Here is a 13,780-nt window from a genome sequence, read left to right on the forward strand (position 1 = left end):
ATTGTTTGCTTTAAGCATAAGAATACATTCAGTTTATAGAGGTAGACAAGTTGGCCCAAATGTCAGAGTGAATTTAATGTTTGTCCCAGAGCAACAATTCTGCCATTTTCAGTAGTCCTTAAGTAACCCCAACTTTGCAATACATACTTTAAAAGGAATATTATTGGAATGGGCTAAAGCGATAGCACAGTGGGTAGGGCGTTTGCCTTGCACACCACCGACCCAGATTCAATTCCTCCATCCCTCCCTCCAGGAGATCTCGGCAAGCTACTGAGAATATCCCACCCACACGGGAGAGCCTGCCAAGCTACCCGTAGAGTATTTGATATGCCAAACACAGTAACAAGTCTCACAATGGAGATATTACTGGTGTCTGCTCGAGCAAATCGATGAACAATGGGATGACAGTGATTATTAGAACATCTATATCACCAACACCCACCAAAACTAGACTTCCACTATGCTAGTCTTCACCTCTTCAGTTCTTGAATTATGAGAAATTTATTCTGGGGATAGATCCAGGTTATAGTGTGGACCATTAGGTAACTCATGAAAGTATATACTTACCCACTAGTAAGGATGCATTTCAAGATTGTAACAACTGATACAACTTGTATTAGTGACAAACTTTGTGTGCACACACACAGAGTACACCACACATCTCTATGGGAAATTTTAAGACTTCAAATCTGTGATCATGTAGATGCATAACCAAGACTAGTCGTATAAGCTCTATGAGTGAATATGAGGGATGGGAGAATTATGCCCATTTATGTTCTTAACGATGGTCTCTGATTTCTTTTGTTCATTCAGATGAATAAAAGATGCAAGTCAATGCTTCCCAAATAATTTACCCAATATCTCTAGAAGGCATTAATATTCTCCTCTATCTCATGCTTAGAACTGTATTATATGGACTCTCTGTGACATATATCTTAGCATAGGTCACAACTACCAACTAAAGATTACCTGTGTCATTCAATGAGCATCTATAGGCTACTGAACAACTTCATGAGGCAAGAGAATATGTGGCCGGAAGTTGCTCAGTTATCAGTAGAATATGCAAAGCACATGCTTGGAATTGAGTTTGAACCTTGGCACATTGATCCTCAGTGCACCACCAAGTACACCCTTGGAGGTCTCTGACCATCTCCTTGTGTGGCGTTGGAGGCTCCCAGTCTCCACTGAGGTTGTGCTGGAGGTCCCTGGCTTCACAGGGCACCCAAATGCTCCACATCCTCAGGTCCAAGACACTGAACCCTCCAGGTGGCTCAGTACTGCCGGGCGTGGAGGCCAGGAGCCCTGAGCACTGCTTGAGAAGCATCCACCACCCCATAGCAACGACAACAACAATAACAACAGAGCTTAGTGAGAATGTTTCAATAGAATGATGCTACAATTTAATATGTTTCATCCTTCCTAATAAAGCAAAAAGTCATAAAAGCATTATGTTATTGTAATTTAAACAAAATATCAAAGAATTGTTTTAATATTAAAACTCTTACACCAATAGATCATTCTTAGAAAATGCTAAATTACTTAGATAAAAGTTCTAATTATTAAATTCACATATGTATACACGTATACATATATACATATATGTAACACATACATAAAGTAATATTATGGCACAATTTTAGCCACAGTTATAAGATCATATGTACTTAATTAACTTCTCAACATTGAACTAAATATTGATTCTGCAATACAGCCCAAACATCTCTCAACGCATACTTTTCATCTCTCTTTGGGATTACAATGAAGTGTTTCATTTAAGAGGTAATCACAAACATTCATAATAAAGGATGACAACTTAAGAAGCTAGAATAATTATATGGAGAGTGGAAAAATTATAATATTTTCAATTTTGTAAATAGTTCCTTTACATGCCCTGATATGATTTTGCTTTTCTAAATTAAAGTATATAGACCCACAATGAATAAATCAAATGCAGAAATTTTCTTTCCCTTGATATCAATAAAAATGCAATTCAGTCTTCCTCTACAGGCCCCTTCCAAACTTAAGTAGAAAATATCACTGTTCAATGAGCCAGAAAGATGATATAGGGGGAAAGGTGCTTGACTTGCAAGTGGCTTATCCAGATTCAATTCCTAGTTTGATCCCATATATGTGCCTCCCCCCGCACCCCAGAAGAACCAGAAGTAAGCTCTGAAACTGCTGGGTGAGACCCCAAAACAAAAAAAATATGTTCAAAAGACTTCATTCTGCTACCCACCGGGGAAACAAATTCTCAGCCTGTCAACAACCTTAATGATTCCATAGAAAACTAGCACTGGAAGAGGAAATTGTACGTGTCGCAAATGGACAATAAAACTTTGGGATATTTAACTCGGAGGCTACTCACCACTCCTGGCTCACAGTGGTGATCGCGATGCTGGGCAGTGTCGTCAGAGGCAGTGTGGTGGGTCTGCAGATACCATCGCCCTCTGGGCTCCTTGTCCTCTCGCTCTGTCTCTGGGACAGCGGCGGCAACTGTAAGTTTCCTGAGCAGCACCTTCTCCCTCTCCAGAGGTCGATCCCAAGCGTGTTGCTGGAAGAGCTATAGGATTTACTCAAGCTGCATTCAAAATAATCTTTAGCGCTCTGGAGAAACCACAGGGAAAGACAAGGAAGAAAATGAAACACGCACATTTTAAAATAGCGCACAGTGGAATAAAATAAGAAACTAAATGATCAAGCTATTCCCATACAGGGCTGACTTATGGCCTCACAATCAACACTCTAACATTGACATCAGAAGCTAAGATGGGGAAATGAGCTCATTGCTAAACATATAACATATCAATTGTAGGGTTGAAACAACAGTACAGCTGGAAGGGCATTTGACTTGCACACAGCCAAAATAAGTTCTATCCCTAGCATCCCAGATGGACCCCTACGCACCACCAGGTATAATTCCTGTGTGCAGAGAAAGGAGTAAGCACTGAGCATCGCCACGTGTCACCCCCACACACACCAAAAAATAGGACAGAAGCTAATATTTAATAACTATAAAGTGGATTTAAGACCTTTATCTTATCTCTTTAAAATATTTTTCTTTTTCCTTATAATTACTGAAGTGAAAACACTATTGAAATTATATTTTGGAGATCTAAGCTATCATTCCACAACAATGGAGCATATTAGCTGAAGTGTCATTTCTTGTTTAGTGTTTTAAAGCAAAAACATTTGTTTAGCACAATTAGATACTAGTAACTATGACTAGTACTGTTCCAGTTCCTGTTTTAAAATAATGGTCTTCTCTGGGTTAAGGTACTTTTTTGTTTTTAAGTCAAATTATATAAGCGCTTAGAGAAAGAATAGTATGCTCATTCAATCCTGAACTGATCTTCCTTGTTCAATAATGACTTAAAGCTGACATGAATAAAATGCTTGTGATAAGATGAAAACACCATCTCCTAACCAGTAATACCATTTTTTCATCCGTCTATATTGTTGACTCTGATTCCTGGTACTATTAGGAGTCCCCCAGCAGCCTTTACCTGGTGTACTGTTCACACCAGCTAGAAGACAGAAAAAGTCAGAGCTCTACAAATGGCCAGTACTTGTAACTTAGAGTTTAAGAGTCATAACTATCATTCTCCACTTTTCATAGGGAACAAAAGAATCCCTAGATTCAGGTTAAAGTTTCTCACCTGAAGTTATCTGTGACCCTAAAAAACATATACACTTCCTATGCAACCTTCATATTAGATTAAGGAGAACATGGGATGAAACTCCTAAGGTTTAGATGAATAAAAGTTCCTCTAGCCATCCCTATCTAAATTCACACAAAAATAATTTAACAAGTTTTAGGGTCCAGCTAGGTTCATTCAACAAATAAATATTGGTTGCGTCTATATAAAAGATTTATAGTATGCTACTTTAAAAGAATATAACAACAAAACAATGCATACCAACTGTTCTTACAGATCCCATATTCTAGTGATTTACACTTATTTAAGCGGCACAAGACCACAATTTGATAGATAACTTGGTATGAAAAGGCTAATTTTCCATAGGTCCCACATTACATATTGGAACTGAAATATATTTCATGTGGTTGACTTAGGATTTTGTGATTCCATTTATTTGAAACTCAGTAAAAACACAATTCAATAAAAAAAGACCCAGAATTATCCAGAATTTTAATTGGTCTATAAGATTTCCATTGATTACTGATGAATAATTGTTATTCTATGGCATCCACTGTAGCATAGGACCTAGTTAGCCACTATGTGTTTACAAAAGTTAAGAAGTTAAGGGAGAAACTTAATGTATATATTTCATTTTATGTATATATTTCATTCTCCAAAGATGTATATACCAATTTAGGAGGCAGGATACCCTAGAATCTTCTTGAATAAATTCAAGAACTAAAGGCTAAAACTTGCAAACATAAATCTAGTTTTAAATAGGCATGTAAAGAAAAAAAAGGTTATCTGGAAAGCAAAATGATTACTATATTCTTTGCCTCCTAAGCAAGAAACTTTACACAAGAAAACAGAAATGAGCATTGTTTAGTGAAACCATTAGCCACCCCCATAGCATCATAAAAAATTTAGTGGATACTTTTCTCTAAGAAAAAGGAATTACTGCCAGCAAAGAGGAATTGTAGTAGAGTAACCAAAGGAGTACTTATGTGGTATGTGCTATTTGAAAGATAATAACCACACCTACCACCGAATAATCCCCACACTGAATTTAAAAATATAAAATCATTCTTTGACTTTAAATAACTTGTTTTAAAAAGACCTTATTTCAGTCCATGTGAAAAGGCATTTCCACATAAGAACAAAATATCTCTCTATATTAAGCTAAATATAGAAAACATTAAGACTCAAGAAACACTCAATCACCTATGCAGTTACTCTTAATTACCTCAAACTCTAATTCATGTGCAGTTGCTCCCCCAAAACTGCATCCACAAAGGCAAAATCTAATTCAGTCGCTTCTCAGTGATCGCATTTATGATCTTGTGCTCATTTCCCCATTTTAACCAACATGATTTAGACTGTCTCTACTCATCAAAGATAAGAAGAAATGAAGCTTAATTTCACTATTACTGCTGAAAGTCACAAATTTTCTAATGTTTCATACTGCCCCAAATTTTCCATGTCTTTATAACCCCAAGGGAAATAAACCAGCGTCAGATAATCCTCATATTTTGGATAATCCTTTTGTGGAAAAAAATCTGTATTTTTGCCAATATAACTCCAAAAGGTTATCACAAAGGAAATGCCAGAGTGAAAATTTACACTGAGGTGGGGGAAGGTGGCAGAGAAGTGAAGAGCATGTGAAAGGGACTAATTCCGGTTCCATTCCCAGTTCCCCAAATAACTGTTAAAAATGGACCCTGAAATATACCAAAAAGACAAGTTAGTGTCTATGTTTATTGTCCAGCCTTTGTCATTATTGTTTTTAGAGGCGTAATTTTTTAAATTCTTCCCTTAGAATTCACAGTGAGAAACAAGATGAGGCATTTCCACATTTCCAGCCTTCTTAGATGCAAATTCAATTTGGGCTAAAGTTTTTAAAGCCTCAGATATCAGAAATAAACTTGGGGGATCACGTGACACCTCGGATCCTTATCAGGATTAATGCCATGGGACAATAAAGAAAGTAATTTTGTCTCTTTTAGAAAGGTAACAGGGCTATGGGGCTGGAGCGATAGCACAGCGGGTAGGGCGTTTGCCGTGCACGTGGCCAACCCGGGTTCGATTCCCAGCATCCCATATGGACCCCTGAGCACCACTAGGGGTAATTCCTGAGTGCAGAGCCAGGAGTGACCCCTGTGCATCATCGGGTGTGACCCAAAAAGAAAAAAAAAACAAGAAAGGTAACAGGGCTAGAGCAATGATAGTGTAGTTGGAAAGGGTGCTTGCTTTCCTTGCATGTGGCCCACCCAGGTTCAATCATCGGCATCCCATATAATCCCCCAAGTCCCACCAGGAGTAATTTCTAAGTTGCAAGCCAGGAGTAACCCCTGAACATCACTGGTATGGCCTAAAAAAACAAAAACAAAGGAAGGTGATTTTTCTCATAGTCAACCAGCATCCCTTACAATCGTTCACCTAGAGCTAGATTTGTACTGCTCTCACTCTCACTGAATGGTTTCACTTCGAAGCAATTGCTTGACTTTCGTGATTAGAATGCAGAACTATAGCTGGAATACAGATACGGCCATTTGGTTTTCCGTTATAGTATAACAGTATGTGACAGAATACAATACAATATAAATAACCAGCCTCTGTCTGCATAAATATGCTTCCCTCCTCCCCTCCTGGTCTCTTAAGTCTTTTTCCCTTTCGGACTTTGCCTTAAACCTGGTTTAAGTTTCTCTCCACTCTCAACTCTCCTGGGATCTCTTTGGACACAATTAACTGTGTTCAGCACTTGAGTAGCACTTAATTTACCTCTTCTTTCTGGAATTTGCTTTCCAAATACAAACCACTGAATACCTTCTCTTCCTGTCTTTAGTGGTATCAGGTGTCCTTCTCAAGTCATTTGTGTATTGCATTAGATGAAGGCCATGGCTACAATTATTCACTGGTTTATACCCAGAGAAAACCTAGCCTCTTGAAGGCGTGAAGATTTTCACAACTGCTGCTCCCTTTACCGGAAATGTCCTTCTGCCAAATCCTCACAGGGCCTACTCCCTCAATGCTCAGAGGTCATTTCAAAAGCTACTTCTACAGTCTATTCAAGCCACCCTTCATTCCTGTCCACCCTGAACAAAATCATTTCTCTGCAAAGACCTTACCATAGCAAAGGTTAATTTAAAATTTATTTCTTCCCTCCCCTCTGGAATATAATTTCCAAAAGGGAAATTTTATAACTTCTCTACTATTTGTTGCTTGATCTCTAAAATCTTCCTAGTATTTGGCACAGAAATACAGTGAAACTATCTGTATCACTGTATCACTATCAATCCATTATTTATCGATTTACTCGAGTGGGCTCCAGTAATGTCTCTATTCATCCCAGACCTAAGGTTTTAGCAGCCTTTCCTTACTCATTTTTCTCAACAATTGAAGGCTCTTTTCAGGGTCAGGGAAATGAGACTGTTATTGTTACTGTATTTGGCATATCCAATATGCCACAGGGAGCTTGCCAGGCTCTTCCATGCAGGCTGGATACTCTCGGTAGCTTGCCAGGCTCTGAGAGACATATATATATATATATATATATATATATATATATATATATACAGACAAATATATATATATATATTTCCTTTTATGATGATGTGTTGCAGTCCAGGAATATGTTCACTCAAGCGTGAAGTTCGGCCGAGCATGTGGAAAGCGGCCTGCAGCAAGGCTGTGATTGGGTAGTGGAGGTCGGCTGCCAGGGCTAGGTCCCTTGGGGCAGGAAGGGCTCTCATCTGCCCCCCTCTGGGGTGCTCCTGGCTCAGAGTCTGGTGGCATGGTTATTGGGGCCTCATTTTATGCTTCCTTCCGGGAGAAGCAGCCTGTGAGCTCTCGAGGGTGGTCAATGAGGAGACTATCTGGCTCGGGCAGGAGGTGGCTTATGGGTGTGACCCCTGGGTCAAGGGAGATTGGAGGAAGCAGGCAGAGGATCTCTGCTCTCAGGTTCCATTGAGCCCAGAGTCCAAGATCCTCTGTGAATTAATTAGTATAAAAGTAAAATTTGGGCCTGGAGTGATAGCACAGCAGTTGGGCGTTTGCCTTTCATGCGGCCGACCTGAGTTCGATTCCTCCAGCCCTCTCGGAGAGCCCGGCAAGCTACCGAGAGTATCGAGCCCACTCGGCAGAGCCTGGCAAGCCACCCGTGCATATTGGATATGCCAAAGACAGTAACAATAAGTCTCTCAATGAGAGACATTACTGGTGCCCGCTCGAACAAATCGAGCAACGGGATGACAGTGACAGTGAAAATTTGTACTAATTAAAAATATTTTCTTTACTAACAATAACATTAGATAATAAAATTCTAAAACCCTATGACAAGTCAAAAGATAAACCACAGTGAAAACTGTATATTTTAGTATCTCTTAACAGCACTTTCCCCTTCTTTCTGAGCAAGGAGACCCATCCTTTTGTTTTGCTCTAGGTCTCAGAAATTATGTAGTGCCAACACTCAACCTTTCATCAGCCTCTGAGCTTCTAATGAATGAATAAACTGCATGATAGCAGAGGAACTGAGGGTTATAGGGTACTAACTACTGACTTGGTTATTTTTTTGACTAAAGGTCAAGTTCTACTGAATATGTCTATAAGCAATTCTATGCCAAGCCGTGTAATAACAGAAATATTAAAACAGGTCAATTTCTAAGTTAAAATACATGCCAAATTATTTGTCAAGTCAAATATGAGTCAGAATATGCATGTTATTTACTTTTTTTGTTTTGTTTTAGTGCCACACCTGGCACTGTTCTGGGCTACTGTACTATATCTTAAAAATTGAGATTGAAAGTAAGAAGTTTTTTATCATCTGTTATCGGAACATCACATGCCTTAAACACTCTTTTATGAACAACACAGTAAAGCACACTGTCTAAATTTTAAAAAATTAATTAAAAAAAACTTTAATTTCATGAGGCTGGAGCGATAGCACAACAGGTAGGGCATTTATCTTGCACGCAGCCAACCTGGGTTTGATTCCCAGCATCCCAATATGGTGTGACCGCCCCCCCCCAAAAAAAACCTTTAATTTCGAATCATCACTATCCAGTGGAAATAAAATATAAAACTACCAGTGGGATCCAAATTTGCCCATTTAAATGTATTGGTAATCATATTAAGAAAGAAAACAGGTGCAAAATTAATTTCAACAGTATATTTTACTCCACCTAGTATGTTTAAAATGTTATCACTGTAACCTATAATCTATACAAAATTTTTAGTAAAATATTTCCCATTATTTTTTTATTTATATGTCATTTTCTTAAAACCCAAAACCTATTTCACACTTACTGCACATCTTCCTTCAGACCAGTGCTTAGCAGGCCGTGTGGATTGAGGCCACCATGCAAGACAATGCAAATCTAAACAGAAATTATCCACTCTGGTGGCCTTAAGACTTTCTGGATAACTTCTCATTCACTGCCCCCACCTCCCTCTTTGAATGAAATCAGAGAGTGATTTCTTTATAGAGCAGACAAAAAGTGGGCGGAATCCGGCAACTCCAACTTTAGCGACTTACATCATCAGCCGTCACTGTCATCACACTCCGGCTCTTCTTCATTATAGAAGTGAAAACAATCCCTGCCTGGGATATGGGTTATTCAGGGCAGCTTGGCTGGCAGTTTTCAAGACCTGAGGGTGGGGGGAAAAAGAGACAAAAACAAGAAAAGCTTGATATCCTTAATTGAATACACCTAGGTGGATTATCTGCATCCATGAGATTAACACTGGAATGCATACTATAAGTAAATATCACAAATGACCAAACCAATCTGATGTGTTAAAAAAAAAGATTCACAAGATACAATAATTCAATAAGCCAGTGCCAAGCTGTTTCTGGGAGGAGATAAAAAGGAACACTGGATAGCCTTTATAACATTATGTGAGAAGATTATCCTCTCTTTTTTTTTTCGAATGAAAGAAGAGAAGATTAGAAAAATAACTGGGAGGCTAGAGCAATAGTACAGCAGGTAGAGCATTTGCCTTGCTAACTTCGTGCAGAGCCAGGAGTAATCCCTGAGCATCGCTGAGTGTGGCTCCAAAACCTAATAAATAAACAAACAAACTAACAAATAAATAAGGTAACCAATGCAACACAGCTAACACAGGAGACTTAAGGTTTAAGGACTAAGACCTGTTGGGAAGACTGTCAAAACAGACTAACGGAAACCAGGCCGAATTCCAAATTTGCAGAACTAAACTAGAAAAAAAAATACTAGAGAAACCATCACATCCAAGAAGCATTAGTCCATCTGGCAGTTTCTCCAGATCCTGGTCTAACAAATATACCGTCTCCTCGTTGCTGAGCTAAGGAAGCTTCTCTGTTTCCACACTCTGTACATTTAAACTCTTATTGCAGGCCTGGTTTGAGAAGTCTGCTTCTCGAACGTGAAGATATATATAGACGAAGAGCGTGATGGAATTGTAGCTATGTGACTAGGAATACTAAGTAGTGGCATTGTACCATCACCCAGGAAACCAGGGTTGAATTTCTAACACATAATTTGCCTATATTATGCAGGAACTGGCAGTCAGACTGACAGAATGGGTAAGAGTGGCGAGGGAGAGGGAGAAATTTCACCTTTCTCGGTGTTCTAAGAAATGAACCCACAGGTTGTCAGGTGTTTGCTTCAACACCAAGGAAAGGAATTTCCTCAGGATACAGGAAGAGACCAGTGCATTCCCGAGTTCTAATGCTGGCCAAACACAAATGCGCAAAATTGAAATTTTCTATTCAAGGGCAGCTGGAAACCTGACAGAACTAGACAAATAAAAGACATCTTCTATCAGGGGCATATTCAGTCTTGGATACGCTATAAGACAAATAACCTGAAACAGAGTTCTTACTTCTAATTTTTTTAAAAAATTAAGCAAAACCAGATTGAAAAGTTCAGTCTCTCTCTCACACAGGACATAAATTGAGGCTTCACCAGCAATTCTAATTTTCTTAAAACTACAAACATTGAAAATCAGTGAAGATTCATTACAAAATGATGTTGTTTTAATAGAAAAAAATTTATTAAAAATACAAAAATATATATTTAGATACTATTGGGAACAACCCGAAGATGAGCATATTCATTGATTTTTAATTATTTTATGTCTGTAAAACTTTTGTGCCAAATATACGAGGAGAAACTTTTATGAAGTGATGATAAATAATTACTGTGAATAAAGAAACTAAGGAATAGTGACAGGCTAGTACCTAGGTTGGGTCATGGACAGCAAATAAATTATGTGGTCTCTTCAATATCTGTTAGGTGTGTGTCAACTGAATCTGTATAAATTTATGCAGTATTTTACCTATCATGGTACATAATCATAAAGTCAAGCAGATAAGGTTATCATCATGATTAATAAGATATGAATGTTATTTGCAGTCAGTTTCAAGGAACAGAAAATACAGGGATGTAGCTCAAGGGGTAGAACACATGCTTATTATATGTAAGGCACTGGGTTTGATCCCCAGTACCACTGGTACTAGCCCTATTGGCCACTGAACAAAGAAAGAATAGGAAATTGTATAAAGGTGGTCTTGTGAAGAAAATGAGAAAAGAAAGGCAATTTCTAATAAATAACATCACAAGCTAGATTTGTAAGAAAAATATCTCTAGGAAAAATTTATTCTTTATCCTATATTCAATTTACTTGCCAGAGACTTGCTTAAAAATAAAATGAGATGATTGGAGGAGTAATCTCAGGCTATCTTCTGCAGGGAAGAACAAAGATCAAGTTTTCTATGAAGAAATGAAGTATATCCTCTTTTTTTAAAAAATTTTTATTGAATCACCATGAGATAGTTACAAGCTTTCATGTTTGGGTTACAATCACACAATGATCAAACACCCATCCCTCCACCAGTGAAAATTCCCCACCATCAATATCCCCAGTCTTAAACATTGGTCCAACTTTACAGACTCATGATTAAATCTCAGATAAGATCAACAAGTCACAAAAGTTCATGAGTACACCAGTCTTCAGGAGGGAGTTTGCTTGAGTCCCCCACCCTGCCAAAGCCCACAACTGCCACCAGCCACCAGCCCAACTCCACTGCCTCACAGCTAAACTCTACAGAGACACCAAACTGCTGAAAATTCCAGGTACGCCAGTCTTTAGGCTGAGAACTCTAGAGTCTTCTCAGAGTCAGGGAGGACAAGTAAGACCTAAGTCTTGGGTCACAGCTAATAAGAAAGTTTACGTGGTCACTTCGATATCTGTTAGTGGAGTGCATTTGTAGTTAGTAGTTAGTAAATCTATACAGTATTCTGCCTAACCTATCAAGGCACAAAATGAAACAGATAGATAAGTTTAGCATCATGATTAACATGATACAAATGTTATCTTGTTCCCCCCTACTTTTGGAAGCCCAGAAGTTGCACCCACATACCACAAACACTGCCTTGTAAACTCATGGCCTAGTTAAATATCCTGGAAGTTTTGGGAGCACACAGCTGAATTCTCAGTGTGCAACTCTTCCAAATTCTATAGTCCTGACAACATGGTAGGAGCATACCAAGTTAGATGAGGAAGTAACAAAGAAGCCAACTAATCTCAATAAACAAAAACATTAATACAGAAGGTTTAACTAGCAAGAACTGCTCATGAAACCTTCAGACAAGGACTTAATGACACCGTAGTGAGATACAATCATTTTCACCAATTTTCTTTTACTGGAGAATTTTTGGATAATTCCATTAGCCAATTAGTTGTGACAAGCAATATTAAATAAATTATTTTGTGCCTGTTAAGGGGGAAAGCTTAGGCGGTGTTAGGAAAACCACCTCCCAAGGGCAAGGGTGGAGAGAACATCACACTGGTGGTGGGACTGGTACTGGAATATTGAATGCCTGTAAAAAATATATATAAATGAACAATTTTGTAATCTATTGTGGTTAAATAAAGGGGAAAATTTAAAAAGAAAATAAAAAATAAATGAAGGATCATGTAGACCATTCCCCCATAATGCTTGGTTCAAGTTGGAAGGAAAAAACCTACATCAATTAAATATGTATTTGCATCCATTAGGTACTCAAAATATTTATGAAATGAAAAACTCAAAGAATGAAATCAAATGTTCAAATCCTATGTGTGGCAAACATTTCTATAAGATATACAGACATTTGGTATTAGGTTTTCAAGTAAACTCTAGGACAGAAATGAGTTTGAAATATTACTTTATCCTTAAGTAATAGGTAGATTTGTTCAGTGGAGATACTGTAAAACCATATGGTATGCAAAACTACAAAAAGGAACTGAATATACTAGGTCATGTTACATGTAGAAAGACAACATGCTCAAGACATTTATGACAAGTGGAAAGGCAAAATGTTTAGGGTAACAGTAGATCTTTTGGCAAGCAAGAGCATTAGCCTTAGCCATCGTGATAAATTTATATTTTAAAACACTTTGAGTGTGACAACTGACTAGATGAATTCATGTGCCTGCAAGTGGGAACAGGTCCTGGCTAGGAAAAAATATGATTTCAAGTCATAAGGCAGTTTTCCAAATTTTCTATATTAAAAATATATTACTTTCATATTCAGAAAAAATCAACATCTGTGATATAAAACAAGGAAAAGAAAGAGATAAGAAGAGGCATTATATTCTGAATATGCTTCTTTTGCCACTTAAATCCACTCTCCTCTTCATGGCTGTGCAGGAAGACTTATCTGTGGATTATACGCAGGAGAGCTCTTCCACCTTCTGAGTGTTGGGTAGATCAGCTGACGGGAAGCCATGGTCGAGAGTGGAGGACAGGAGAAAAGAGATCTTGCTGGCTATGGTCAAGAAGTGTCCACAGTTCTCTCTACTCAAGGTCATAGCTCCTATGGGGGACCCTTCTAATCAAAGTGACTGATTTTCCTGGGTTCCCTCATTGATGTTTCAATTTTGCCCTTTAGACACAGGATGGCTACCAGCTTTCCACTATCACTTATCCTGAGATTCTTTTCTGTCTATCCCTAATCTTTCCAAGACCTGTAAGAGTAATTCCAACAAATTATTTTTCTCCTTCTTTTGGAAAGAAACCCTACTTCCTGTGAGGTTCTACATTATACATGCTTTGCCTCCCCAAACTCTGGCACTTGCCTTGCATGCAACTGACTGGAATTTGATGCCCAGCATGACATATG

General features: G+C 38.3%; 1 protein-coding gene across 2 annotated transcripts in view; it reads right to left on the minus strand.

Moving 5' to 3' along the window:
• Positions 1 to 13,780, minus strand: part of PDE4B (phosphodiesterase 4B) — a 655,118-nt gene that overhangs the window by 521,945 nt on the left and 119,393 nt on the right. For both annotated transcript variants that reach the window (XM_055138087.1, XM_055138088.1), the window contains exons 2-3: positions 9,169 to 9,281; positions 2,366 to 2,604 (exon numbers count right to left, since the gene is read on the minus strand). In XM_055138087.1, coding sequence (XP_054994062.1) covers positions 2,366 to 2,604; positions 9,169 to 9,210 — 281 coding nt within the window. In that variant the 5' untranslated portion in view covers positions 9,211 to 9,281. The remainder of the gene's footprint in view (positions 1 to 2,365; positions 2,605 to 9,168; positions 9,282 to 13,780) is intronic.

This window comes from Sorex araneus, chromosome 5, assembly GCF_027595985.1.
Source record: "Sorex araneus isolate mSorAra2 chromosome 5, mSorAra2.pri, whole genome shotgun sequence".
Classification (NCBI taxonomy): Eukaryota; Metazoa; Chordata; class Mammalia; order Eulipotyphla; family Soricidae; genus Sorex; species Sorex araneus.